Source organism: Amblyomma maculatum, chromosome 7, assembly GCF_055883805.1.
Source record: "Amblyomma maculatum isolate TAMU_Amacu chromosome 7, ASM5588380v1, whole genome shotgun sequence".
NCBI classification, from domain to species: domain Eukaryota; kingdom Metazoa; phylum Arthropoda; class Arachnida; order Ixodida; family Ixodidae; genus Amblyomma; species Amblyomma maculatum.
The window spans coordinates 24,632,479-24,657,202 of record NC_139350.1 but is presented as its reverse complement, the minus strand read 5'-3'; the positions used below and the strand labels follow the sequence as shown (position 1 = coordinate 24,657,202).

Sequence of the window (24,724 nt, the reverse complement as noted above, 5' to 3'; positions counted from 1 at the left end):
TACAACACCATCGACCACAGTCGACCAGTCCCGTCGCTACCAACCGCAGAGGACGCCCGCGTCCCAAACTGCATGGCCGACCGCCGCCTTTTAGCGCGAAAGGATTTCTGGGCTCCGGAGTGGCGTGGACAGAGCCTGCCGACAAATGTGCCCGCACGGAGTGACACTTCAAACATCGGCGTGCGCATACAGGAACACTAGAGGCACCCTACGCGTTGCGCCATTTAGAGAGGTTGACGCAAACAACGGCACAGGAGTCTCGTGCGGTAGGGAGCAAGAGACATCGAACCTCAAATTACGTTTGATTTATAGTGAAAAACGCGCGTCAAAACGGCAAAGGCATAAGGAAACGACCGTGCAGCAACGTATCTGGCAGGTGTACGAGAAATGCTCTCGCATTACTGCAACAAAGCAAACTTAACTACACCTCTGGGATTTTTTTTTTTCTTCCTTTCTGGAGAAGTACGGGCTGACTGTCGCTGGCGAAGCTTCATACAGCGTGATGAGGCTTCCACAGGACCGCTTGATCATGCTATCACGGCTGCGAAGAACGAGCGCGTAGCGTGCAGTGCTTTCCCATACCTGGCACGTAAAAACGCCACCCTGCATTTATGCTGCAAGAAATGATGCTGCCATCAGCTGCGTTTGACACAGACAAGGTCAGTGTAAGACGGCCTCCAATCAGCTCTCAATCAACCGAAGACCACGAGGCGAGAGACTGCAATTCTATACTCCGTTTCAAAAACCTTTTGCAGCTCCATAGGAAAAGTGAGGAGGATGCAAGCAAATCAGGATGACGCGCACAGTTTGATTGTGTTCCTCCTATCGCATTCTTATTCCGCCTTCGAAAAGCGCGTAAGACCCCAATCTGACAGTGCGTGCCAATTCTGATTCGCTTAAGTCACCCTTACCTTCCGTAGTGCTGCAAACAACTTTTTTTTTTTTCTTTTGAGAGGCTAGTGCATACTGCGCCCATTCCATAAGATCCTCGAAATGGTCAGAACGCCGAATTCGCCGCAGTCTCGAGCCTTGACTGCTTGCACGCGGTAATCCGCATAATCGACGAATACACAAGAAGCCTTGCTCCTGGCTTCTGGGCTCTGCACTCTGCAGGACACATGTCGCCGCTCGGTCGATCTCCCGAGGCAACCACGAGCGGACAGGGACAGTCTATACTACCCGGCCGGATTTCAATGACAATATTCGCGCGTGCAAATCTAGAAAAGTGGTGCGGGACACTGCCGTGGTGCCTGGTTGAAGGCTATCCAATTCCCAAGAATCATCTAAATAGAAAGACGAATCACGCTAATTGCGCCCCGCGCACTAATGTAAGACGGCGACAAATTATGTTCCATTTACGGGACACGTTCCCGACCAATCCTGGCTTCACAGTGGGCGAATGCTGTGCAGTACTGCCACCTACCTGCTCACTGCGAGGAAGCCGTACCGACTAGGTTCCGTGTACACGAAATATGTCACTTCGTCAGAGTAGAGTCTTTGCCGCAGCAGTGTAACGTCAGCCTCTGGCATCAGCGCAATAGTCCCGTGAGGCGCTGTCTATCGTACACGGTTCAAGGCGACTTCAAAGAGACGCTGTCGGCAGCCTCAATCCGAATGGAAAGGGCGGGGGGAAAACGAAGAGAAATGCGCATCTAATCCTCGGGCATCCTTTTCCCATTCTCAGCCATCCGTTTCTTTATTGCATTATTTTCGCCGAAATCTCTTCGGGGGATTTGAACCGAGTCAATTTCTGGCACGTTTCCGTTTCCCTTCTTTTTAATCGCTACACTTATTGTGCAGTTTTTTTCCTCTCTCTCTCTCTCCATTCGTGTTCCCAGCCAAGCGGGAGTTTCGCCGAAAGTTCGCGGACGAGGAGGCACACGTTCGGAATGGGTCTCCGCCGCCTTTCAGCGAAACGAAATCAGTGCCGTTCGCGCGAGATAAGACCGACAATTCAATTTCCCGTCCGCATCGACCTGCATGGGCGGCTCCCCGCCCAACAACCTCACGCGGCGAGGATCCCGGTTTCGGCGCACACCACACGCGCGCCCGTAGAGAGAGTCGCGTGAATATATAAACGAATGGGTGGGCGGGCAGTAAAAACCGAGGCGTCGTCAGTTTCCATCGTAAAACGCATCGACCACTATACGCGGAGAAGCTGCAGGGGAGAAGTTGGGGTCAGTTAGACGACCATATAGACTCTCAATATCCATCCAGGCCTAAAGCGGCGCTCGCAAAGCTCATAAAACCAAACAAGTCCGTCCGAAGGAGAAGAAGGAAAGAAGGGAAAGCGCACAAAGGGCGACGTGGTTTCCGCGTCTGGCATGACCGCCATGCGCTGGGGCACGTCGCCTGGAATGCGTGTTTCGCTGCGGCCACGCATGAGCACACGTGTTTATTTCTTTTTGTTCTGCGCAACTCTCCTTCTCTCTGGCGTAAAGCACGCACTGAAGCGGCGGAGAAGGTAAAATGAAAGCGGCCACCTGTGGCATTCTGCAACTTTCGCCCCGGGGCCCCTGAGCGAAACGAGAGGCGAAAATCTCCCGAGGGCGCAGGGGTTTGGAAAAAAGAGGCAGAGTGAACATCGCGACTGGCGGGAGCCGATAGCTTTGATTGGCCATGTACTACACCGTGGGGCGGCCGACCAGAGAAGACGCAGACAAGCATCCCTCCTCGGTGCCACATCTGCGAAGGATAGCGAATAAAATATTTCGAAAGCCAAAAGTAAGCCGCCGCCGTGGGGCTAATAGCACAGCGAAGTGCCCCCTACCCCAAAGCCTGCAATGTGTTCGTCAATATCGGGAGCGAGCCTCTCGCCCGATAATCTGTCTATCGGCAATCCGCTACGGCGCACACTAACCCCGCTCGCGCACTGCACAACGGAGAACGCGGCTCGGAGGAATGCGGCGCACGGTCTGGAAGTGCTGCAATCATCGCAAACGCCGTAAACAGTGGCTCACTCCAGATTCCGAGCAGCGGCGACGCTTCGGAAGGGCGCTGTTTACGCACACCGTGTAGGCCTGCGGGCGCATATACCACCCGGAGCTTCGTGCCTGCCTCGTCCACTGGCCGTTTATTTTTTGGCCCGATTTCGGCGCCCGAGAAACGACAGGGTAATCCATCCCGACTGCACGCACCCAGGCGGAGCGGAAGCAGCGGGCGCTGCAGCACGCGGGGGAATCGCGACACACCGCGTGCCACAGTGTAGCTGGCACCAGAAAGAACTGTCCGACCCGTGGCCGCATTTGCATCGCCGCCCTCCTCTCTCACAGTGAGGCGCGACCGGATCAACAACACTGCAGAGCCGTTAAGAACTTTCCGTTTCTTCTACGCGCGGTAAAAATCCGATTGCATGGATTTTGTGTGGCTACGCTCTCTTTCGGCGCTAAAACATGTATTTAATGCACATTTACTCCAAACATATGCCGACTCGAATTGCGGACAGTTTTTCTGGGGACCAAACATTTTTCATACTCGCTGTCCGGACAATGGACAAGGAGAAAATGCAGATACCATTGGGGTCCATGTATTTTTGTCGCGTTAATGTGGACAGTCCTGAAAACCAAATCGTTACAGTGCTTCAAAGATAATTTCTCTTTTAGATTTTGTTGATAGGCACCAGATGAACGCAGTGCCAATGACTGATTGCCCTTTTCGCTTGTGGTTTCATATCTGACGCTGCGATGTTACGCAGTCGATGCACGTTACGATTTTTTTTTTTCTGCATGAATTCACTTGAACAAAACTCTGACAGCAGCTGGCGCCTTGTAGAGAGTTGGATTCAGAAGCTTTCAGACAACTGAATTTTCTGATACGTAGCAGGGGTTCGTGGTAGATGAAAAGTAGAAGTAATTTTTTAAATGAAACGCCATCGCGAACAATATCCAACTGCCTCACAATATTTTCAATTGCATCGCATTTGAAGCATAACGGTGACTCGGATAATGTTCTTGTAGCTCCTAATGGCAAATATTATGATTCGTTATTACGGACGACTCGCTTTATGGACAGTTTTGTGCGGAAACCAAAGTATCCATATTGATACAAACTATAGTCGACGACGAAGCGGAGACAATCAGTGGCTAGTTGACGTAGACGATGAAGTGGTTGCTAGTTGGCGTAGACGACGAAGTTGGTTGCCTGGAACCGCGCTCAGACTGCTGCTCGGACCGCTCTCGGGCTTCGGCAGTCTTCTAGGCTCAGGGCGCTGTCTTAACGAGGTACGATTGTGTATGCATATATATATATATATATATATATATATATATATATATATATATATATATATATATATATATATATATATATATATACACGTTTCAGGACGTTTGGGACTGCTAGATCACTCACAAAGAGGCTGGCGGCGTAACCCCGCGACCCAGTGTTATACATATGAGGTCACTGCAGTCTGTCTGTGAAAACTGTCTATGTTAGAGATATTCTTGGCTTCTACGACGCTGGCTGTGTTAGCAGGCGGGGTTACCTCACCTTGTCCTCATGATGTCCGCGAAACCTCCGCTCGTGTTACATCGTGCAAGATGGTCCAGCTCATATGGGATACGTTTTCGGTCTTCGCCATCAGACGGGCCAACTCCAGCTTGTCCGTGCACAGCCGAGTCGCGCAGCAACAAAGCGGACCCAAATGTGCGGGGCACTAGAAGCAGCGAAGAGGCCACCGTTCACCCGGGGTTGCCAGCGCGGTCCAGCGTTGGGCAAGGGCAAGAAGGCCAAGGCGGTGCACGTGCAGACAACAGTCAGCCGCCGCTGCGATGTTTAGGGCGAGCGAGGGAGGGAGGACGAAACACGCATTCCGATCTCGACCCGCGCGGAATTCCGATGCGGAGGAGGAGGCCCGAGAAGAATGGGCGGGAAGAGGCAGCCGCTAACTTCAGCCAAGGTTAGAACGCGCCGGAAGACAGATGGAGATGCACGGCGGTTTCCCTCACTCTTTCTCCCTTTAATTGCGTTCTTCTCAGCGCTTTCTGCTCTCGTTCCCTTTTCTTCTTCTTTCAACACGGCCGCTGTCTTAGGAAAGTACTGCGTTCTTGGGGAAAACATATTCGTGGCCTCGCTAGTGATGAAGGTCAGCACCTTATTTTCATTACAGAAGAGCGAGATAGCGGCAAAGTCGTGGTTCACGTGGTGCTTAATAAAGGGTGCTATGCAGAAAACGAACGTTTTCGTGACGTCGTGGGTAAAGCTCGATAAACAAACATTTCCCTACGTGCTTGCGTCAACGTGTGGAAAGGGGGGGTCTACGACGTCGTGCTCCGAGCAGCTTGGCTGTGCTGAGGATTCAGTCAATTGAATTATTTCACTTCCGGCGGCTATGTCACGTGCGGAACATATTAGTTCTTTTTTCCCCAACGGCGGCATTTTTCAATCACCGCGTTTCGCGCCGCAAGGAGCGTCACAGGTAGCGACGAATGAGCGAAGCACTCGACGCCTTCACTTGACGCGCCACATACCCGAAACACGAATGATAAGAGCGGCATTAGGTGTAGCTTCGAGCGAAGCTCCGCGACCGTCTCCACCGCGGTGCGAGGACACGGCTCTCTAGGGAAAGCGCTCGGACAGGGGTGGCTCACCGCCCTCTCATTGCGGGCGATGAGCCACCGTTATTATCGGCCGCTCATCAGCAAACAAAGGAAGGTGCGCACTACTCACCCAGAAGCGCAGCTCCGGTCACGCGAAACAAAAGCGTCGCGAAGAAACGCTCGCCCCAACGGAATGCGTGGCTCGGGGGCGCGCCAAGAGACATCGAGTTCCCTGCGTGTATGCACGCACGCGGCCGGAGGAGAAAGCTTGCGAAAGGGCCAAGGTCGAAGAGAAGCGCGCTTCCTTCCGATGCAAACGAGCCGCGAAGAAGCAGTAATCTCGACAGCGCCATATCTCCTGCTCCGAGGACGGCCGAAATAAAGCGAACCATCGGATGCACTGCTTCTCTTCGACGTCTGTGTTCCACCGCGATTCTCTCGGCGCGAGGCCGAGAATCGTTCGTGCGCGCCTCGTTATGCTAATAGCACAAAGTACGCCGTGCTCGCGAATGGAAAGAAACAAAGCGGCGCCGATAAGAGGGCAAGCGGTGGTGAAATGGCACCGGCAACGCTCCGGCCTGCCGTGAGAACGGAAAGAATGCGACGACGAAGACGGCGCCGCTATTGCCACCGGAGAGATTGGAATCGCAATCCTCCCGCAGCGGACTCGTTTCAGCGCGCAGAATTGCCGCTTTGCCGTGGTGCACAGTAGCTTGCAGGTGCAGCCCAATGCGACTGGGAACGCGAACAAAAAAGCTTTCCTTTTCTCGCTGCGGCGCCGAAGATCAATACTAAAACGTCTGAATATTGTGCCCACAGAACCTAGCACTTAATGAAAGGGGCAGTGAAATCGAGCACTCGAAAATAAAATTCTTTCTTTCTTTTTACTTCACAGCGGTATCAGCCAGCCCATGTCTTGCTATGTCGGCTCAGCATAGCGTGTACTCCCCCCCCCCCCCCCTCCCTTCACAGAGGATTACCTAGTGAGATAGCCTTTTTTACACCATGTATGAGGAAGGCAACATGCATTCAATCACGACTCCCAGCCATCCATGCGATCAGACTCGTATCGACTTAAACACTAATGCTTCAACGCAAAATGACTAATAAAAATTAAGCTTTAGAGATTTATAATTACGCCCCAAAAACCACGTGAAATCTACCTTTACGCATAATTTATGCTACCAGGGGATCACAAATTGAAATTATATAGTTGTCACCGTCACACACATACTTGACTATAATGACGAACTTCTCAGCTATTGCATGCAAGTGTGAGTGTCTCCTGTGGAAACATAGAGGCGGTCGCATTACCGGAACCCACACTCTTTTATTTGTCACAAATCCACAACCCCCGCTTTCCGAAATATTCTGCCTCAAAATTTCCCTCGACAGCTTTATTTGTGCCCTAAATAAAGTTTATTACTACTGTACTACTACTCTCCATAACTGCGCATGCAAGGCGGTGGCAGTATACGCAAACCTCCTCTCCCGTGTGACGCAGCTGTTGCGTCGGGCATTTCTTCCGTTTTATTTGGCAAAAAAGTGGATGGGAAATGGAAAACGACTTAACAGGTCTCTCTATCGCCACCGTGGGACGAAATGCGGACTCCTACAACGCACGCGCAGTGGCCACGCATTGCCCCTACCCTGCCCCTGCCTGTGAGCATGTAGGCGTCCGCTAAACGGGTACACGTCTACTTAAATACCGTGTATCAAACAGAACGAAGCACACAGAAACAGCACACAAGAGACGAAGAAACGGCGCAACCCTTTCCGTTTCGCCAACACCACCCGCTTGTCCGTGAAAACGGATTCCGCACACACATCTGACCAGACCAAGAAAACGCCTACGTTATGGTGTCATACCTACACAATTAGAGGTCATCAGAAGCGAATTCAGAAGCCCCTGCAAACCTGAAACTATTAAACGCATTGCGGGCAAGTACAAGATGCCTAAAAAATAAAAACGGAGGAAGGAAGCTGTGGTAAAACTGCTTTCCAGCGCACTCCATCAGCGGGAGCGCATGCAGACCTAAGGGTCCGGCGCTTCCGCCTGCGTTTGTCATGGACATGCTTCGAGCAAGGGTTTATCTCATGGCACGATATGGCTCACTGGCCGAAGAACAACCGCTAACCACGGCGGAGGCGGCGAACACGCACCGTAAAAGAGGCCGCATTGGCGACGAAGCAGAACGCTCGGACGGCCAATTCTTTCGGCACATGGCGTACCAACGATAGCCTTGAACGAAGCATTGAAGAACGCCCCTGACGCCAAGTTGCGCAACGAGAGTGCGGGATGGGTGCTTACGTGGGACCCTTACATGCACATCCGCCACCAGACTGCACTGGGATGGACGTTTCTCTACCTTGCGTGCTCCGTTTTATTTCTCAGGCGACTGTAGGTTTCAGTGACCAGAAGCCATCAAGTCCACTAAGCGAAACGTCCTCTTCCAAGCTCAGTGAAGGAGGGGTAAACGTCATATACTAGCGCTTTAGCGATACTCCGTCCAAGTAAAGCAACCCACTAGGTGCACGATGGCGAGCTGAGGAGAGCGACAGAAGGCGCGGAGAAAACCCGCTGACCCGTTTACGGGCCAATCAGCAGGCAGATAACTTCTCGCCGAAAGCGAGTAGCGCGCGCAGCCACGGTGCCAGGGCGTCGGCTCCAGTGTGATTTTGTAGCGAGAGCTACGCTACGCATCAAAGCGGAGTTTCGTGTAGTCAACCGGAGCCAGAACTGCGCATGCGCCGTTACCATGGCAGCCAGCTCCGCGGGTGTACCGCCGTGAGCACGTGATGTACTGCGCGTGACATCTTGGCCGGCTGTGAGAAGCTGCTTCGGTCGACCCCGCAATCGTTGCTTAGCGTGAAAAGCCCCGTCGGCGTAAGAATAAAATCTCGAAAGGCTAAGCGTGCGTCGGAGACGCCTGAAGAATGGGAAGAACGTCTCGCGAAGCGGCGACGTCAAGACGCGGAGCGACAGATACGTAGAGCCAATGCCGAACCCCCTAGGGGAAGAAGAACGCCAGGAAGAATCCCAAGACGCGAAGAAGACACGCCGTATGATCGAACACACTATTCGGCTGGCGGCCAGCGCATCGGCAACAAGAACGTTCGAATTTGAATTTGTAAATAACGGCTTTGGTTCTGTGTGTTCCATGTGCTGAGGCATCGGCTGGACGTGCCAACGGTGAGTGCATCCATGTATCCAACTTTGGAACTAGCTTTCCTCGAATGGCCTGCCGAAACGCTCCAAGCACGTAGTGTTTGAGCTCTTGCTGAACGTCGATGAATTATAAGAATAAACTTGTGCTTTACACACATCGCGATACGGAACTATGTATTTAATTGCTTAACCGGTATAGCCAAACCAAAGCTAAACCAAGCTACGTATATCCTGGCCGAGCTAAGCCACCGCCAATTTTCGCTTTCGTGGACAGCTTACTTTTTCTGACCAGCATAGGATAGAACAACCAGTAAAACAGAGAGAGAGCTGCACGCCCAGGTCGTGGTTTGGGTTCGCCGTTAGATTGGTGTCATTAGTATGTTTAGTCTTTGCTCGCCCGAGGCATGTCTTGTGACAGCTCTCCACATAAAACGAGAGTCGAAGGCGAACACACGACATGGGGACATTTTGCTTCCAAACTTACGAGACAAGAAATATTACGTAGTACCCCGCGCGAGTTTATGGCAATCACTGCCGCCAATCGGAGAAGCTCGCAATCCCCGCCGTCCACAGCCCCTCCACCGGTCTCCTCGGCTCCAGCTTCGTGCCCGCACCCTGCTTGCCGGAGTGGCCGGAGTTTCACTCGCTGCCCGCACAACACAGCCGGTGGGATACGTGGGATGTGCGCAAGCCCTGTCATCCAAAGGTCGACGAGGAATAATAAAAACAACACACCAGCCGTCCTGAAGGCAGCGTCCCGTGACGCCACTGGACGCGCACGTGGGCAGCTTCTCGCGTTGGCGGAATACGGAGAGGAGGAATGCCCAGGTGGTCAGCGCCAATGCCCGCGCGACGCTGGCCGCGAAAGTGGCCGTTGCCACCACGCGCGCACCTCCGTGACCCTTCTCATAGAAGAGGGCCACTAAGCACGCGCCCCGTCTGGCCGTAGCGAATGCCTCCCCGGTCTTTTGTCTTCCCAAGGGACCGTGAAAAGACCCCGCGCCGCTGGTGCACACCTCATGGCTGAAGGGGCAGAGCAGACGCCAAGTCCGACGTGTTTTGTTTCTTACTTGACGCAGCCGCAACACAAATGCTAGAAATAGGAGAACACCCTAACTCCCCCTCACTATGACACTGAAGCGCACCGCAGTGAAGGCTCTCTCGCAAGGCGAATGGGCACTTATCGTTCTTTTATAAACGGGGATTACACGCGACCATGTAACTCTGTATACTACCGCGAAGTATTTCTACAAGAGGAGTTAGTGAAATCCGTGCGCCTTTGAACTTCGAAATGATCGTAATCGGTCACTGGCTCAATTACGATAGTGTCATCGAATTCTCGTGACGAAGTCTACAAAAGTGCAGTGTGTGGATGCCTTGCAGTGTATCAATCTGCATGACGCTGTGGGTCACGGTGGATTCATCTGCTGTCAAATTAAGATAACTAACCGTCGGCATGTTGCTGGTCAGACTGAGCGCGTCTGTACGTCACCAACATGCTTCAGAAAATAAACCTCTGCGTAAACACAAAACCACGTGTTTCAGCAAACTCCACTAACGTGCCAGTGTGGAAAGAAAGGCGCAATGCGAAGAAACTGCTTCGATCATAGCAGCGCAGGTGGTGCCACAGCGAATCATTCCCTGGCATGAGACACCTGCAACGACTGGGACTCCGAAACAGTTCAGAAATGCAGCCGAAGAGAGGCTACTACTTGCACGCAGAGAAACGTACACACGACACGACACGCCCTATTACCGAGCAGTTCACACGGCTTCTCTTGAGCACCCCCACCATAAAGAGGCTTCCCACAATCCTCTCCGTCTTCCCATGACAGCAGGCAACGCCGGAACGAACCCCCTCGACCCCTTCCCCGCAGAGAGGGAGAGGCGAGGCATGCATACTTGGCTCCCAACGTTGCGCACTGTGAGCACGCGCGCTTCCGTTGAATGAAAACCGCCAGCCAAGAGACAGCAGGGGGAATCAGTGAAGGGTCAAAGCGCGGTCAACAAACTCGGCGACGCCCGAGAGGGGAGCGACAGGGGGAGCTCGAGATGGCATTCGAGGAGCGGGGCAAGACGCTTCCGTGCGGAAAGGTGAGTAGAGAGGAATGGTTGCGCGCCAAAGGAGACAGTGGCTGGGAAGAACTGATCGAGAAGTCTTCTGAATTCACGAAATTGCCTCGTTCCTCATGGGCACAGGTTTCGCCCTACTCTCGGGCTTGTCGGCAGCAGAGCCCGCAATGCGGTCTCGTCTTGTGCACCGGAGCAACGGCACGTTGCGAAGCCTTTATTTTGTTTTACTCGGTACGAGCGCAAATAACCACCAGATCCCTTGTAAACGACAGCGAGCGCATAAAAGATTCTCTTTATTCCTCCGAGACAGCAGTGAGGCTGGCAAGTCTCGCAACATGGATCTCGCAATGTGACTTGCTCCCGCATAGCCATTGAAGAGGCGAGTTCTCACAGTGTTATGTTTTTCTTACGGTGCTACACGGCTACACACCTAAAATCAGAAGCAAGAAAATAATAGAACACTTATTAGGGTCATACCATTTAGCTCACGTACCTAGCAGATGGAAACTGCAGTTACAACAGTATAACAGCAAGCACTTATCGACAGAATAGGGGCACTTGTTCACGATGCTCGGCCCGCGGAGAATGCCGCATCACAGGGCATATTTATTTGTAATTGGACGAACACTGTGTAAGCACGCTCCGAGTGACTGCGTCTCACACTGACAAACAACCCGCGAAGCTTGAACCCCCGAGTTGCAGGCGACGGGCGAAGCGGCGCACGCGTGCGCTTTCAGCACGAGCACGCAGTCCAGAACCCGCCGTGCTTTCAAGGATGCCGCGCGCCTTTCGAGACACGCCTACCGCCAACGGCGTCACTTCTGAGAGACGCCTGGCGTTGCATTGCGACCAGGTCCGGGCATCAGGCATACGCTGCCCTTCGGCGAGCTAAAGACGCATCAGTGCACACATGCTGTCCACTCCGGCTGCTGGCTCGCCCCGCGAAACTAGAGCCAAGCGGAGCCATTGTGCGTGAGCGGCCGTGAGAGGAGGCGCGTTCATATCGCGTCGCTCATAAGACAATGGAGGCTCCCGCCAACGCTGACGCAAGACACCATGAAGCCAAGGCAGACCCGATGAAAGCCCGGAAGGTACACGGTGGACGGTCACAACGGCGCATCGTTGGGAAAGGTGTGCTGCGTACGGGCCGCGTAGACTGAAAGTGGGCCACCACAGAGTAAATAAACAGGATGAGGCCTTAACTCTCGCCGCCAGTCCATTCAATGCTGCGTTTGGCAGAAGATCGCAGCAGGCGCCTTCATGCCAAGTGCACCGCGATTGGCGCCAACTATTAACCGTGGACAATTTAGCGCGAGAAAAAGAAAAAAAGCAAAGAAACTGGGGCGAATTATAGAAAGACACGCTCAAGTGGTACTGAAGGAGGAAACACATCTAGGCCCTATATAGACAGATATACTGCGGATTATATACGCTTTGTAAAGGCGGGATGATAACCGGTGAAATAAAACGAGGAGAAGTGGTTCTTTTTGGGGAGGATGAAAAGGGGGATCGGCGCGATCAGTCAAAGAGGAGAGAGTGACTCCGGGTCAAAGGTCACAGCGAAGGTGAAACAATTAACAGGTAGGCGCTTCATCGCCTCACAGCGTGCATATTAGGTCCCTCCAGAATGTCAGGGACGCCCGCTCCGCCAAATGTGCTGAGGTTTCCCAGACGATGAACACGTGTATCGGAAGTGGGGCCACCCGCTCAACTTATTACTCCCTCACTACTCTGCATATTCATCAATCAGTTCCCTAAACTTAAGACTGCTCTGTATGCATGTGCACGTATCCACGACATGCTAGAAGCTCGCAATATGGCCCAACGCCAAGGGAGGCATGGCTCAAGTCATGCCCATGACGAGAGAGACACACGGTGATGCTGAATAAGGATGTGGCGGCATTTGACAACACGCTCTATGCAAGGATAGTCCAACCACATCACAGGATCTTAAAGGAGCAGACAGGTTAGTGACGGTACTATATAAAGATGTTTAAGGTTGCGTAACCATATCCCCGTTATTATCTAGGTAAATCCTAACGTACTTCTCAGTTCCTTGTTTTCTTTCTCTTCACGCGAATGCTTTTGTTTCCACACATCTACCCTTGACGGCACATGTGCAGGACCGAAAGGTCTGATTTGCATTTTATGACCACTAACCTTTACGGGTGTTTTCGAGAGAATGTAAACAGCCCCGAACCGCTGCAAACGCGCTAGAGTATCACGGGTTTAATAACAGAAATAAACATGGCTTCGTAAAATCCACTCAGGATATGCCTGGAGCGTGAAATGAAACGAGCAACGCGCTATACTGCTCCGCGGGCAGTGAACCCAACGGAGGTTTACGGGAAACGAGCCTGCCCTGCAGCGTCAAAACACTGGCACCACGCCGACGAGCTATCCGCACCGGATGCGTCCATAGGATTAATCGGAACACGTTAACCGCCCCTCATATTTGCCGCCCTCTACGCAGCCATTTTCACGGACGCCTAGAAAGTGTCGCTCTTTGGTTATGCAGGGGTTAGCATGCCCTTGAAGGTAAAGAAGAAAACGGCTGAGTATAGCGTTAGTCAGCAGCTTGCGAAGAGCACAAAAGAGGAAGGAGTTAAGGAGCAGCGCCGTGCAACGTTAACGTCCGGAGCGGCGCCCTGTAACGAAGGTTAATATTTTTCACGCCTTTCCCGGAAGAGACCGTACCCGTTGATGGCTGCAGTAAACGCTCGCTTCCGCCTCGGCTAAAGCTACACATCGTAACGCGAACCACCTCGGCGTCACTCACCACCTGTCCGCCGCGTGCGGCTCGGTAAATATCGACACGTGACTGACCGTCATGGCCCGTCGTGCGCTGGGAACTATGCGGCGCACGCAGTTCAACCTTGAAATTGTTCGAAACGCTGCACTAGGAACAGGCTACGACGCAGGAAAACGCTAATGGAGTAAGCACACTCATTTCCGGCCACGCCGTCCTCCCCTCCAACACGGTAATCCCCGGTAGCGGACCTTGGATGTTTATCGGGTGTGTGGCCCATCCCACCGGTGGGCGCTGAGGTAAAACAAGGCAAAGCCGCCGAAACAGGCTTATTTTTATCCCCCATGTGAGAAGCATGACTCTGGGGAGGGCCGTCTGCGCCACAAGCTGGAAGGAAATTTTATACACAAGAAAACAACATTCCCTACAATCGAGAAAGTTAAGGCGCGACGTAATATTTTTACGTCACATACATATACAGGGTGTTTCGACTAAGCCAGCCCATAAAAAAAAAAAAAAAAGAAAGAAAACACCGCCAGGGTGGTGCAATGGTTAGGGTAGGGTTAGGGCGCTCGACTACTGTGCCCAAGGATGGAATTGCGGCCTCGGTGGCCGCTTTTCGATTGAGGCGAAAAGCTAGGCTCGCCCGGGTGCTTTGCGATGTCGGTGCACCTTAAAGAACCCCAGGTGGTCGAAATTTCCGCAGCCCTTCACTACGGTGTCTCTCGTAGCCTGAGTCGCTTTGGGACGTTAAACCCCACAAACCAAACCAAACCATAATTAAAAAGTTGGCTTTTTGAGTTACAACAACGCTCTATTCGGCTGAGATTTTTCAGCGATGTGTAGTACATCAGCACACAGTCAAGACGCGTTAACTAGCCGGGTAGTAAATTAAAATTATATAGCGAAACCTTGAACTACTGCCCGTTATAGGCTTCCCATTTCCTGCGATTTTTCTTTATCCCGCCGCAAGAAATGTTCACTCAGCCTTGGGATTATCTAGAATGCCGCTACAACGCAAGGAATTCCAGGGCCTCACACAGGCGAAAAACTGAAACCGCGCGTCAGTCACGCAGCTGCGCGTGTCAGCGGGAAGAGAACACGCGGCGCCGAGACGTATGCTCGTGAGCGTGCCTAGCGCTCGCTCTGCCAGCGCGTTTCGGTTCCACGCGTGTGGGGCCCGAAAATTCTTCGCGCAGCAGTGGCGACGAGAACGGCTGGGGAATGGTAGGCACTCGCTTCGTGCGCTAACACCCCCCCCCCCCCCCCTTTTCCCTTTCAGAATTCGCCGTCCGATGCCAGCTCTCTTTGACTCTGAAATCAAACACTTCATGGCCGAAAGTAGTATTCGATCCTGGGGCGATGCGAACCCATCGGCAATCCGCTCGCTACTTCATTAAGCCGCAACCGAACATACCGCATGCATGCCACTCTCTCGCGCTGTGCACTGAATGTCGTCGTATTCATCAGCTTTTATCCGTTCGAAGTGGATCCGAACACGCAGGTATCGCATTACCTTCTTACGCAGCGTTAAGGTGTCTACCACAAAGTTCCCCAAATTGCCGAGTTTGCCGGTATTTACCCGGAGCCTGCATGACCTTGAAAGCCGAGACTCGAAACTAAACCCAAGTGCTAGTGCGCCTAATTCGGATGTGGCCCAACCAGACTAACTCTTCCATCATTTTTAGTGCGCTAACCACGCAGCTGCCACTACACCGTTCAGCCGCTATGCGTCCGAAGCCTCCAAGCTCGCGCAGACAGCGACGTATGGTGATCCGCGCTCGCGTTTGTGTCGGTTGTTTGTGCGATGTCACGAAAGCACGTCTCACTTCCGAATTAGCAGGAGTTGCCCACTTGTGCCGCGCTTCTGAGATGGGATTCGAAACATCCCGAGTGAGGCACGTAACTTCTATGCAAGCACATTCGTTCGGCTTGGGCAAAGCGGGGCTTTATATTTACGCTAAGTGGTCTTTCACGTAATTTCGTAGTACGCGCGGCCAGCAATTGTAAGTGAAAACCCAAGCGCTAGCGCCCCTAATTCACATTTGGCCTAACCACGCTAAATCGCCCGCAAACTCTCATCTCGTTCACATCACGGTTATCATTAGTTAAATAAACCTGTTCCACGTCAACCACGGCCCCCCGCCGAGGCAATACGTCTCACACCACACAGCCCTGGCTATCTCATTAGGGTGCTCGCCATTTCCGGGACGTGGAGCGTACACAATGGGGCCTTCCTCCTTGCCGAGCCTTCGAGGCGCCACTGCGTTTCAACCGCCCACGCGCCGCCGCGGCACAGTGACGCAGGACAGGCTACACAGCGCCACCGGTGAGTTCTGTGCGACCAGAGTGGCCAAGAACAATGGGGGACGCATTAAGGCCGATGTGTTACGACGCCCACTCGCCACGTGCTGCGCTGGCGCATAGTGGTGCGGAACTGATGGCGTCGCACGTGTGGGTTTTTTTTTTTTTCTTTTTTGCGCCAAAGCGACACTAGGCCAGCAGGACTGATATATGGTCAATGTCTGTGTGAGGCCTCCGCCGAGCTCAGGAAACTTTCCCAGAATCTGTCGCGCGCGCTACGACCGCACTCCCCTCATAAGATACACTGAGTGGTACCAAAATTCATTAGTGCACTACCGCTAATGTTCCCAATCACAAATTTCGCTGATATTTGCCTCAAGCCTAAACTCAAAACCCTAACCTCGAGACGAAAGCGAAATGAAATGCTACGCGATTTCGCACGCACTTGGCCAAATGATCTACATCGGCTTGCTACTTCCGTATGCCTGCCCTGATGGGCGACTCCGAGCCCGATTTTATTACGCAAGATGCCCTCTGACGTCGCGCATTATGAAACACGAGGTGATGAGGACAGCGTGCGGTTACAGGGCTGCCAAAAGCACTGAGAAAAGCTATCTAGTAAAACAATCATTGCGCGGCCTGCCAATGTACAGTCGAGCGCGATTTGAAGGTTATCGCGCGAGCGTCGACCAGCCTTGCACTCCAGGCACCTGGCGGCCAGGTTTGGAACAGGCAAAATCATGATTTCGCACTCTTCTCTCCCTCGTTCGCTGTTCCATGCAACAACCATCACCCCCGCGACATACTCACCGCCCTTTCTCTCTATTCTAAGCTTTGCATTTGTTGCGATGAAGTGTCCAATTTCAGATAATACCGAAGAATACGTCGTGCTCACAACGATAACTGCCTGTTCGTAGAACCAAACGAAAAAAAAAAAAAAATGAAAGTGATGTCCCAGCAGGGAGTGACGGCTACTTAAGGAACAGCAAAAAGAGTGAGGGAAGCTGGCTTGATACCTCCCTCGCCTCGGCAGAGAATTCTGGGCCATGGCGCTGTTCATGTACCCGGTCGACGCTCGCGTGATAACCTTCAAATCGCGCTCGACTGTACTGTGCGCCCGCTGATTCCACTGCGTGCGTGCGTGCGTTGGCTTTTGCAGATTTTGCACTTTCCCTGGCGTCGACTGCAGCAATCAGCGCATTATTATCCTTTTTACTTGCACGATGTGCTTGGCACTGGGTATTATTGGCATTTATCTCTTCCAACCGGAAAACCACCCTCCCACGTTTAACGAGCCATATTTATCAGTTCTCGCATCCGTTCGGACGATACCAAGGGGCCTTTAATTTCATTTTCGCCCAGGCTACCTCTTTTCTGAGAATGTCATTCATTGCAGGAATACCTGACGTTAAAGAACTCCTAATCTGGAGGGAACATTTGTGAAGGCATACAGATATCTTTGGTTTAAAGTAAATTTGATCCCTCAACCTTTCATTGAGAAATCGAAATTCGTATATTGCATCCTTTTAAGCGCCCCCACCCGCCTCTCTCTCAAAAAAAAAAAAAAAAAAGGGCGAAAGCCAGAGTGCCGCATTCTGCTACGCATTTGTTGGGAATGTGGCGGCGAATGATGCGTCGTGTAAAGAGGGTGACTACTGTTTCACATTCCTCCCTTCCTTTACGACGTGGTAAGTACATGTGTACGCGGAGAATTGTGACAGATACTGCGCCTTTTCTATCCTGTAAATCAATTACAAACGCCGCTGATGCCTGTACTAACGCCTCCTATACATCTGCGTCTGCTTCTGTTTGCTGTATGGTTCGAGGAAACGGCAAATGAAAGGGCGCACGGACGCCTGGATCGGACGCCCGGTGACGTCATGACCCGTCGTGACGGTACATCGCGTGCCCCTTATTGAACACAACCAGCATTTCATCGAACGCATCAAAGTTCATCGGCGTTCTATACTTCGTCTACAGGAAAGGAAAGGCGCAGTATCTGTCACTCGCAGAATCTCGCTATCATTCTCACTGTAGACAAGGGGAATTATTAACAGCCTTTCACCACCCGGGGCGTGGCGCAGTGGTGAAGCGCTCGGCTGGGAATCCGAGGGATAGAGGTTCGATTCCCCGGTGGGAGACGAGATTTATTAATTTATTTTTTAAGTATCAGAGCACAACGACGAGCCATTTTTCGCCTTAAAAAAAAAATGATGTATGCCTCTTCTGTAACTCCAACGTGAAACACTTTTTTTTTCTTTATTACAGGCAATGGCCGGCTAACAGGAAGCGTATACAATGATCGCGGGGCATGTTGCAGCAATGGCCGCGTTGGCACAGCAAAGCAGGTGGTGGGTTAAGCATACGCGTTGAAGGCACGTGCACCTTATACACAGCTGGCGAGAAAGGGACAAGACGTGGGCAGGCAGAAAGCTTGTTCGGCGTTTCCTAATCCTCCTAACTGGAAGAACAGAACTTCCCGCTATATAAAAGCTCGCACATACATCGAAAGTGTAAACAAATTCAGCTAACTGCCACGCGAGCTCATGAACCGAGATGAAGCTCGAGAAAAAGGCTTAGTGTCTCGGCGTATGCTGATCCTTGTTGCTGTCGCGCAAGCCGCAAGGAAATACACTTCATATACGACACACATGGAAGCCGACTAACAGCGGGCGACGTGTCAAGGCCGGCTCTCAGCGGCGCGCGCGGGGAATTGAACACTACTTTTGCCTTCCTAGCGCGACGCGAGAGCCGACAGAGCTACGCGCGTCCTACGATCGCAACCCGTATATGTCTAGCGTCATAATTGAACAGGACAATGTTTTTCTTGCCAAGTAACTGTAAAAGTGTATTATGTAAAAGCTTGTATTGTGTAGTCCGCTAGCGTAGTAGGCTGTAAACTTTTGGTGTGCAAGCATTCGTGTGCGCCAAGGAGGTTATGGTGCGCCCTCAGTTTGGTGTGCGTTCAAGAGGAACCGCCAGCCTTGCGTGGAAGCAGTGAGCAGAGTCGACGCCGTCGACTACATTTAGATTCCGCAAGAAAAACAAACAAGGTCTGCACATTGTAGCCATAAAATCCCAAGGCGTGATGGGAAATGTGACACCGGAGTGGGTTTCAAATGTTTCAAGCTGTTTTGTACCGCATGAAATACGCAGCACATAAGCGCGGTATGCTACATTGTGGGACGGTTTTAAAGCTGGTATTGAGAAAACTACTTCCATCAATATAAGGATGATTTTGAATTGAATTAAGAATTTCATATAAAAAAAATTACATATTTCGTTTAATCCTCCAAGTGCCACGTGCGAGGGCAATGAAGGTCCACGCGCAGCGTAACGTGAATCAAGTGTCGCTGCGGTGGAACAATTGATGGCAGATTACGCAAGGTTTATTTAATAATCCCACCTATAGCTAGCAGTAACCTCAAGCTCTCGCAGCCGAATCGGACAATCCCTCTGATGCCGATCGTGTTGTGAGAACCAGCGATTGGCCTCCGCAGGCTAAAGTTGCTTGCAAGCACAAAGCATACTACGTCGGCTATTAACGGGAGGTGTCATGCCAAAGCCCTGAAACATAGACGTGCTTTTTTCATGCACTGCGGTGGTGCTTCAGCGAGTTTCACTTTCATGAGGGAAACTGCGGCGGACCGTAATGCTGATACAATCGAAAAATTTGGTCGTAATGCGTAAGGCTGCACACGTCGTTTATTTGTAGTTAGTTACACTCGATCGGCAGATGCGACCCGCACAGGAAAAGTTCTCAAAAACTCGCTAGGAGCTTAACCGTCGGAAGCTACTGGAATCAGGTCAGAATACAGAGCCTCTTCTCGAAAGAGCTCCGTTAGCCTCGCCTGGCACCGGGCTGAACTGTCTCGTTTGGCCGCCTAAAACCGACATCCTCAAATCTCTCGTGCGCTAGCGCACGCGGTGACCTTCCCGCCGAAATTCAGTCTAACCCACTAGGGCCTTTCGCTTCTTTCCACACACAAAAAAGCAAAACATAACAAATACCCAGAAAAATGGCAAGAATGGAAGTTACAATTCCACCATTTGCAGAGACATTGAGACCCCCCGCGTGAGCGGTGCACAGGATCCGCCAGCGCAAGCCAAGCTGTACAAGCAGCTCGTTAAATAGTTTCCTTTCCTTAGGACATGCACGCTCGCGTGTGTTTTGCCTGCGGCCCTCGTCGGCTTTCCTCAGGAGCTCCCACTATCAGAGGCCCGGCACTCGGCCACGCATGCGACCCCTCCGAGCCGGACCCCGCAAGGTACCCATCGCTGCAGTGGCTCGAATAACCATCTGCTGGCTGTGTTCAGCACGGGTAGTGCCGGCTTCTACACCTACTCCAACTTACACCTGGAAACACCAGAAGACACTTTTAACCGGGCTTATTTCTGGCGAACTGCGCGAGAAACAATGCGCGTCACAGTGCGCTAAATAGCAAGCTTCGGGTATCCACTGTAAAAGAAACAAGGGCCGATGCGAATTATGCAAATCTATTTTAATGACTGCAACGAAGGAGGATTTCATTTTTTCAGACCTCATCTTCCTGTTTTTGCTAACATCTCTGGAACACCGAGACAAAGCCAACAACACGCCGGGTCTCGCACATTTACGGAAACAATCGAGCATTCATCGTATACCACTTCACTTGTCTCGCGGCTGGCAAAAAAAAAAAAAAAAAAAAAAAAAAAAAAGAAGGAGGTTTCTTGCGAGCACCGAGCAACCGACCTTGGGCACTGTGCGACTGCCTTCCAAACGCTGCACGGAACGGAAACGCTTTCGCCCACGTGACGCGTCCGGCAATCAAGTCGTGACCTCAAGTTACAAAACTCCGCTCGTGGCCAAACCTCCGGCGGCAGAAGACACCATCCGCGGGAGGACAGACCAGGTGGGTGCCACTGCGACGAAAGCACCTGCACGGCGCCACGTCATGGTGACGTAACGTGAGTCACACGCTGGGCGTGTAGCCACACAACTGCGTGGCATACAGACACCGTGGCCTTGGCAAGAGAAGAGGGGAGGGGCACTTGGAGATGACGCATGCCCCTTCAACTTCGCTGGCACTACGAAAACGGCCGCTCGTGGATGGGGGAGCTACACATCACTGGCGAGCTCGTCTGTTCCTGCGTTCGCGCGGCATCGCGCGCTTACGTACAGTGTCAGTCACACTTAGCGGGAACACGGCTCCGCGTGGCCACGCACGTGGTTAGCACCATTGCACATAACCTAGTCATAAATGAATAGAAGGTGACGTACGAGTACGAGGACCTCAAAGTGGTGCTTCTTATCGTCTGCCAGTTTGTGTGAATTTGCTACTTCCTTGGGCGAAATGAATCTCCGCACGTGCGCAATAAGTGTGATTGACACTGTACAGCCATTTCAAAAAAGGAATGTGGGACCGCTGCACCTGCCGAGTACGTAAAGGATCCATCTCGGCAGGTTTTTGGCTCTGGGGAAGCAAACTAAGCCCCACTGTACGGCGCAAAAGCAGTCCCGGTGGTTTGTACACTTTTGACAAAGACTGCACATGCGCGCAGGAGACAAAAAAAAAAAAATGCGCGGCGAGCAAGGGCACATATGTATATAATGTGCGCAAGCGTGCACGGCTGCCACAGTGTCCCACATCATCCGCCCTCAAGTATACGTCAGACGCTTTATGTTTTCGCGAAATCCAGACACTTTGGCAGCAGTAGTACGTTCGAGCACTGACGAGCGAAATGCGCAACGACTCCCAAGCAGGGCTCCGAAGTGCTTGCGCATCCCCCTCCGCCCCGTGAGTTGAAAGCGAGCACTTACCACGACCATCTCGGAGGGCTCCAGGATGAGGCATTCGTTCATCCGGCGGCCCGTGCCTCCGGACCGCTTGCCGAAGCTGCGCAGAGGAAAAGTGTGGCGTTAGTGCCCGTACGAAGAAAGGCATAACAGAAGCAATGAAATGTTGGGTTTCTGGGGAAAGAAATAACAATGTCAAACCATGGTCAACGCAGATTTTGTCACTACAACTAAATGCGCAACCTGCGCCATAAAGGGTTACGATTTAAAAGAACTTTTAGACGGGCTAGATGGTTTTCAGCTTCAGACGACATCCTTAGCGCAAAAAAAAAAAACACGCACACGAGAGAAAAGGCGGGACAAGGGACAAGCGCTACCTGGATCTAAGGCAAAACATAGAACACGTAACATGTCTTGACAGCGTCGCACCTGCCGCCAAAGTTCAGATTTCAAGCACCTGCAAACACGCCTGAGTAGCCCTAGAGGTGGTCTCAAAAACCCAAACAAGGCACTCACGTCCGGTGGTACAAGACCCTTTCGAAGGCAGAATGCGATGTATCTTGCGCGGCACGTTGATGGGGTTACGAGTGTGAAGGCCCGCGTGTTGAGTTTCCAGCTTTAATTCGAACCGAAACTAAGCTCAGCGAAGCTGCAGAGTTCGCTCCCGCGGTGAACTAGCGTTCCAGTTAGCGAACAAGTGATGGATCCGGACGGTATACACAAACGGGATGTAAGAGTGGACTAAATGAATATCTGAGGATTTTTTTTTATTAACACACATGACTTAAGATTTTTCTTCAATATCAGGTATTTGGCATAATGAGAATGTACAGCTTTGATCAAAAGTCCCGAAGCCAAAAGGTTTTCGTCTCGACCGCAAAATGAAGCCGTCACGGCGCCATTAAAGACAAAGAGAGGCGAAATGCATTGGCACAGTTTCTTGCTGAGATAAGAAATCATTTCATAGCATTTGAAATGCTCTTTGACCATTAATGATGGCGCCTCCATTTTGCGGCTTAAATGAAAATACTTTGGCCATAGGACTTTTGACCAAGACTGTACCGTCCGACCTCCTGATTAACATCCCTGCCTTCCCTCCTATACTTACCTGTCTATCTACTCTTCGACTTTGCAGAAAATGAAAATCCTCGCACCTGCGCTCTGCAAGCTCCTGCTGGCCGCTTCGGCAACACGGCAAGTCATCGACCGATTCCGAAGATCGAGCCGACATCAGCGAAACTCAGACACCAACATCTCAAATGCGCTTCGGTGGGCGAGTAATTAATCAGATGCGTCTCTGATATACGACAGGAAGCGATAGCGCCCAGCATAGGTGTTGCACGAACGTCATCGGAAGTCACTTGCGTAATATCGTAATGTTGAAAGTTGACGCGGACTGCGCCCCAAGAGCATTAGGCTGCAGCGGATGCCGCAGTAGAAGGCTGCCAATTAATTTCCAACACATCGGGTTCTTTGAGGGCGTATACACCATATTTCAGTTGCATGTGTCCTTTTCTTTTTTCTTTTTAATGATGCGCAGGAAATTACAAGCATCGCTCCCCGGCGTTCGCCTACGAGCGCTAAATGATTGATAACTGAATTTCGTATCACGCCAATTCTGACTTCCGTTTCCCCTCTCTATGACGTCAAACGTAACTTAGTATAGATTACATGACCCACGAAGAAAGCTGCAATTTAATCGCTGCTTCTTCACTCGCTGTCAATCTGGCCGTCTTGAGGGTTGCAGCAAGCGAAAACAACGAAGCGCCCATTATATCGTTTTTTTTTTTTCTGTCATTTTGCATGCCCCACATGACCTATACGAACTCTGAAGTCATTTGACACTCGTAGGCAGATGCCACGTGCTTATCCGCGAGTACTAAATGTCTCAGGCATGCGGTTACAAAAGAAGAAGCACCCAACCAAAAATGTGGTGTCTTTTGCTCGTTTAAGACAACAAAATCTTAGTACGGGGTGATTTTGCACCTCTCCTCCATGCGTGTGCAACCGCCGTGGCCGGGATCGATGCCACGCAGCAGATTGTCAAGGTCAGAGAGGCGGGAATAATGCAGTCGATTGTTTAGAAAGACACCGGCGAGAACAAAGAGCGTAAAGGGCGTTTATCACACTAACGCCCCACAACAATGGTTTTCCGGTACCTCAGTAATGGTTGTGACACGCAAGCTGCGCTATCGCTACTCGCGCTGAGTGCAGCGGATGACCGCTCGGAGAGAAAATTAAAAAGAGGGACGATGTCTCACTACCGGATATTTGAGCGGCGCCCGCAATGGAACCCTCCTCCCATCATATATATCACCGCTGGGCAGCGCTCTCCCAGCTAGGCGACTGTGTGCATCTGGCTTTGACCCCCCATGCACAGTAACACAGGGCAAGAAAACGAAGAAAACGCCGCTGGCACCTTCTTCGGATTCTATCCCGGCTCGATATGTTCAGTGACGCAAACCAGCCGTAAAAAGAACAATTTTCTAGATCCGCAGAATAGACGAATACCACGCGACTCCCAGAGAGCTGTTGTAACCACCTTCCCGAAGTCAGTGTCGCCGGGCACGATGGGCCAAGAGTATGTGTCGTGTAATGAAGGGCAATGTTTCGACCCCTTCGAGTGCGCCAGCGTGCCGATAGGCCAAAGCTCATGCTTCCGGCGGAACGCTAATCCTGGCCTCCTTGCGGCCGCCGCCTAGACGCCTCCCCGCCATTCCAGGGCCATCTCCTTAATGGAGAAAGGCGCCCACGCGAGCGCAGCTGCAGCACTCCACACGCACGATCCGGAGCGGCGGCAAAAGCAGCACAACGGGCGTCATGCGCGCGACCAGATGGGCATTATATCCGCGGGAGGGGGGAAGGCTGCGATGGATGCGCCTTCATCTCCTCCGTAGTAAAAGAGCCCGCAGCCAAGAGACCTTGGCGCGACGAGCATCCCAAGAAAAAGGGGAGAGGCTGACGCGGCGCGCGTCGGAGGCGACTGCGCCAGACGAGCGGGACAGCGCCCGGTGGCTGCAGCTGCTCGCGAGCGATGCAACGGTGACGCCGGCGACGTCCGCAGCCGCGAAAGGTCAAAAGTCAGGCGGTTGCGCGTAATGAACCGCTTTAGCCGT

At 52.0% G+C, this 24,724-nt stretch overlaps 1 protein-coding gene across 10 annotated transcripts in view; it reads right to left on the bottom strand.

Annotated features, from left to right (window-relative positions):
• LOC146182824 (rap guanine nucleotide exchange factor 6-like) overlaps positions 1–24,724 on the bottom strand; it is a 582,921-nt gene that overhangs the window by 159,718 nt on the left and 398,479 nt on the right. For all 10 annotated transcript variants that reach the window (XM_084608931.1, XM_084608930.1, XM_084608929.1 and 7 more), the window contains one exon: positions 21,633–21,708. In XM_084608931.1, the coding sequence (XP_084465057.1) occupies positions 21,633–21,708 (76 nt within the window). The remainder of the gene's footprint in view (positions 1–21,632; positions 21,709–24,724) is intronic.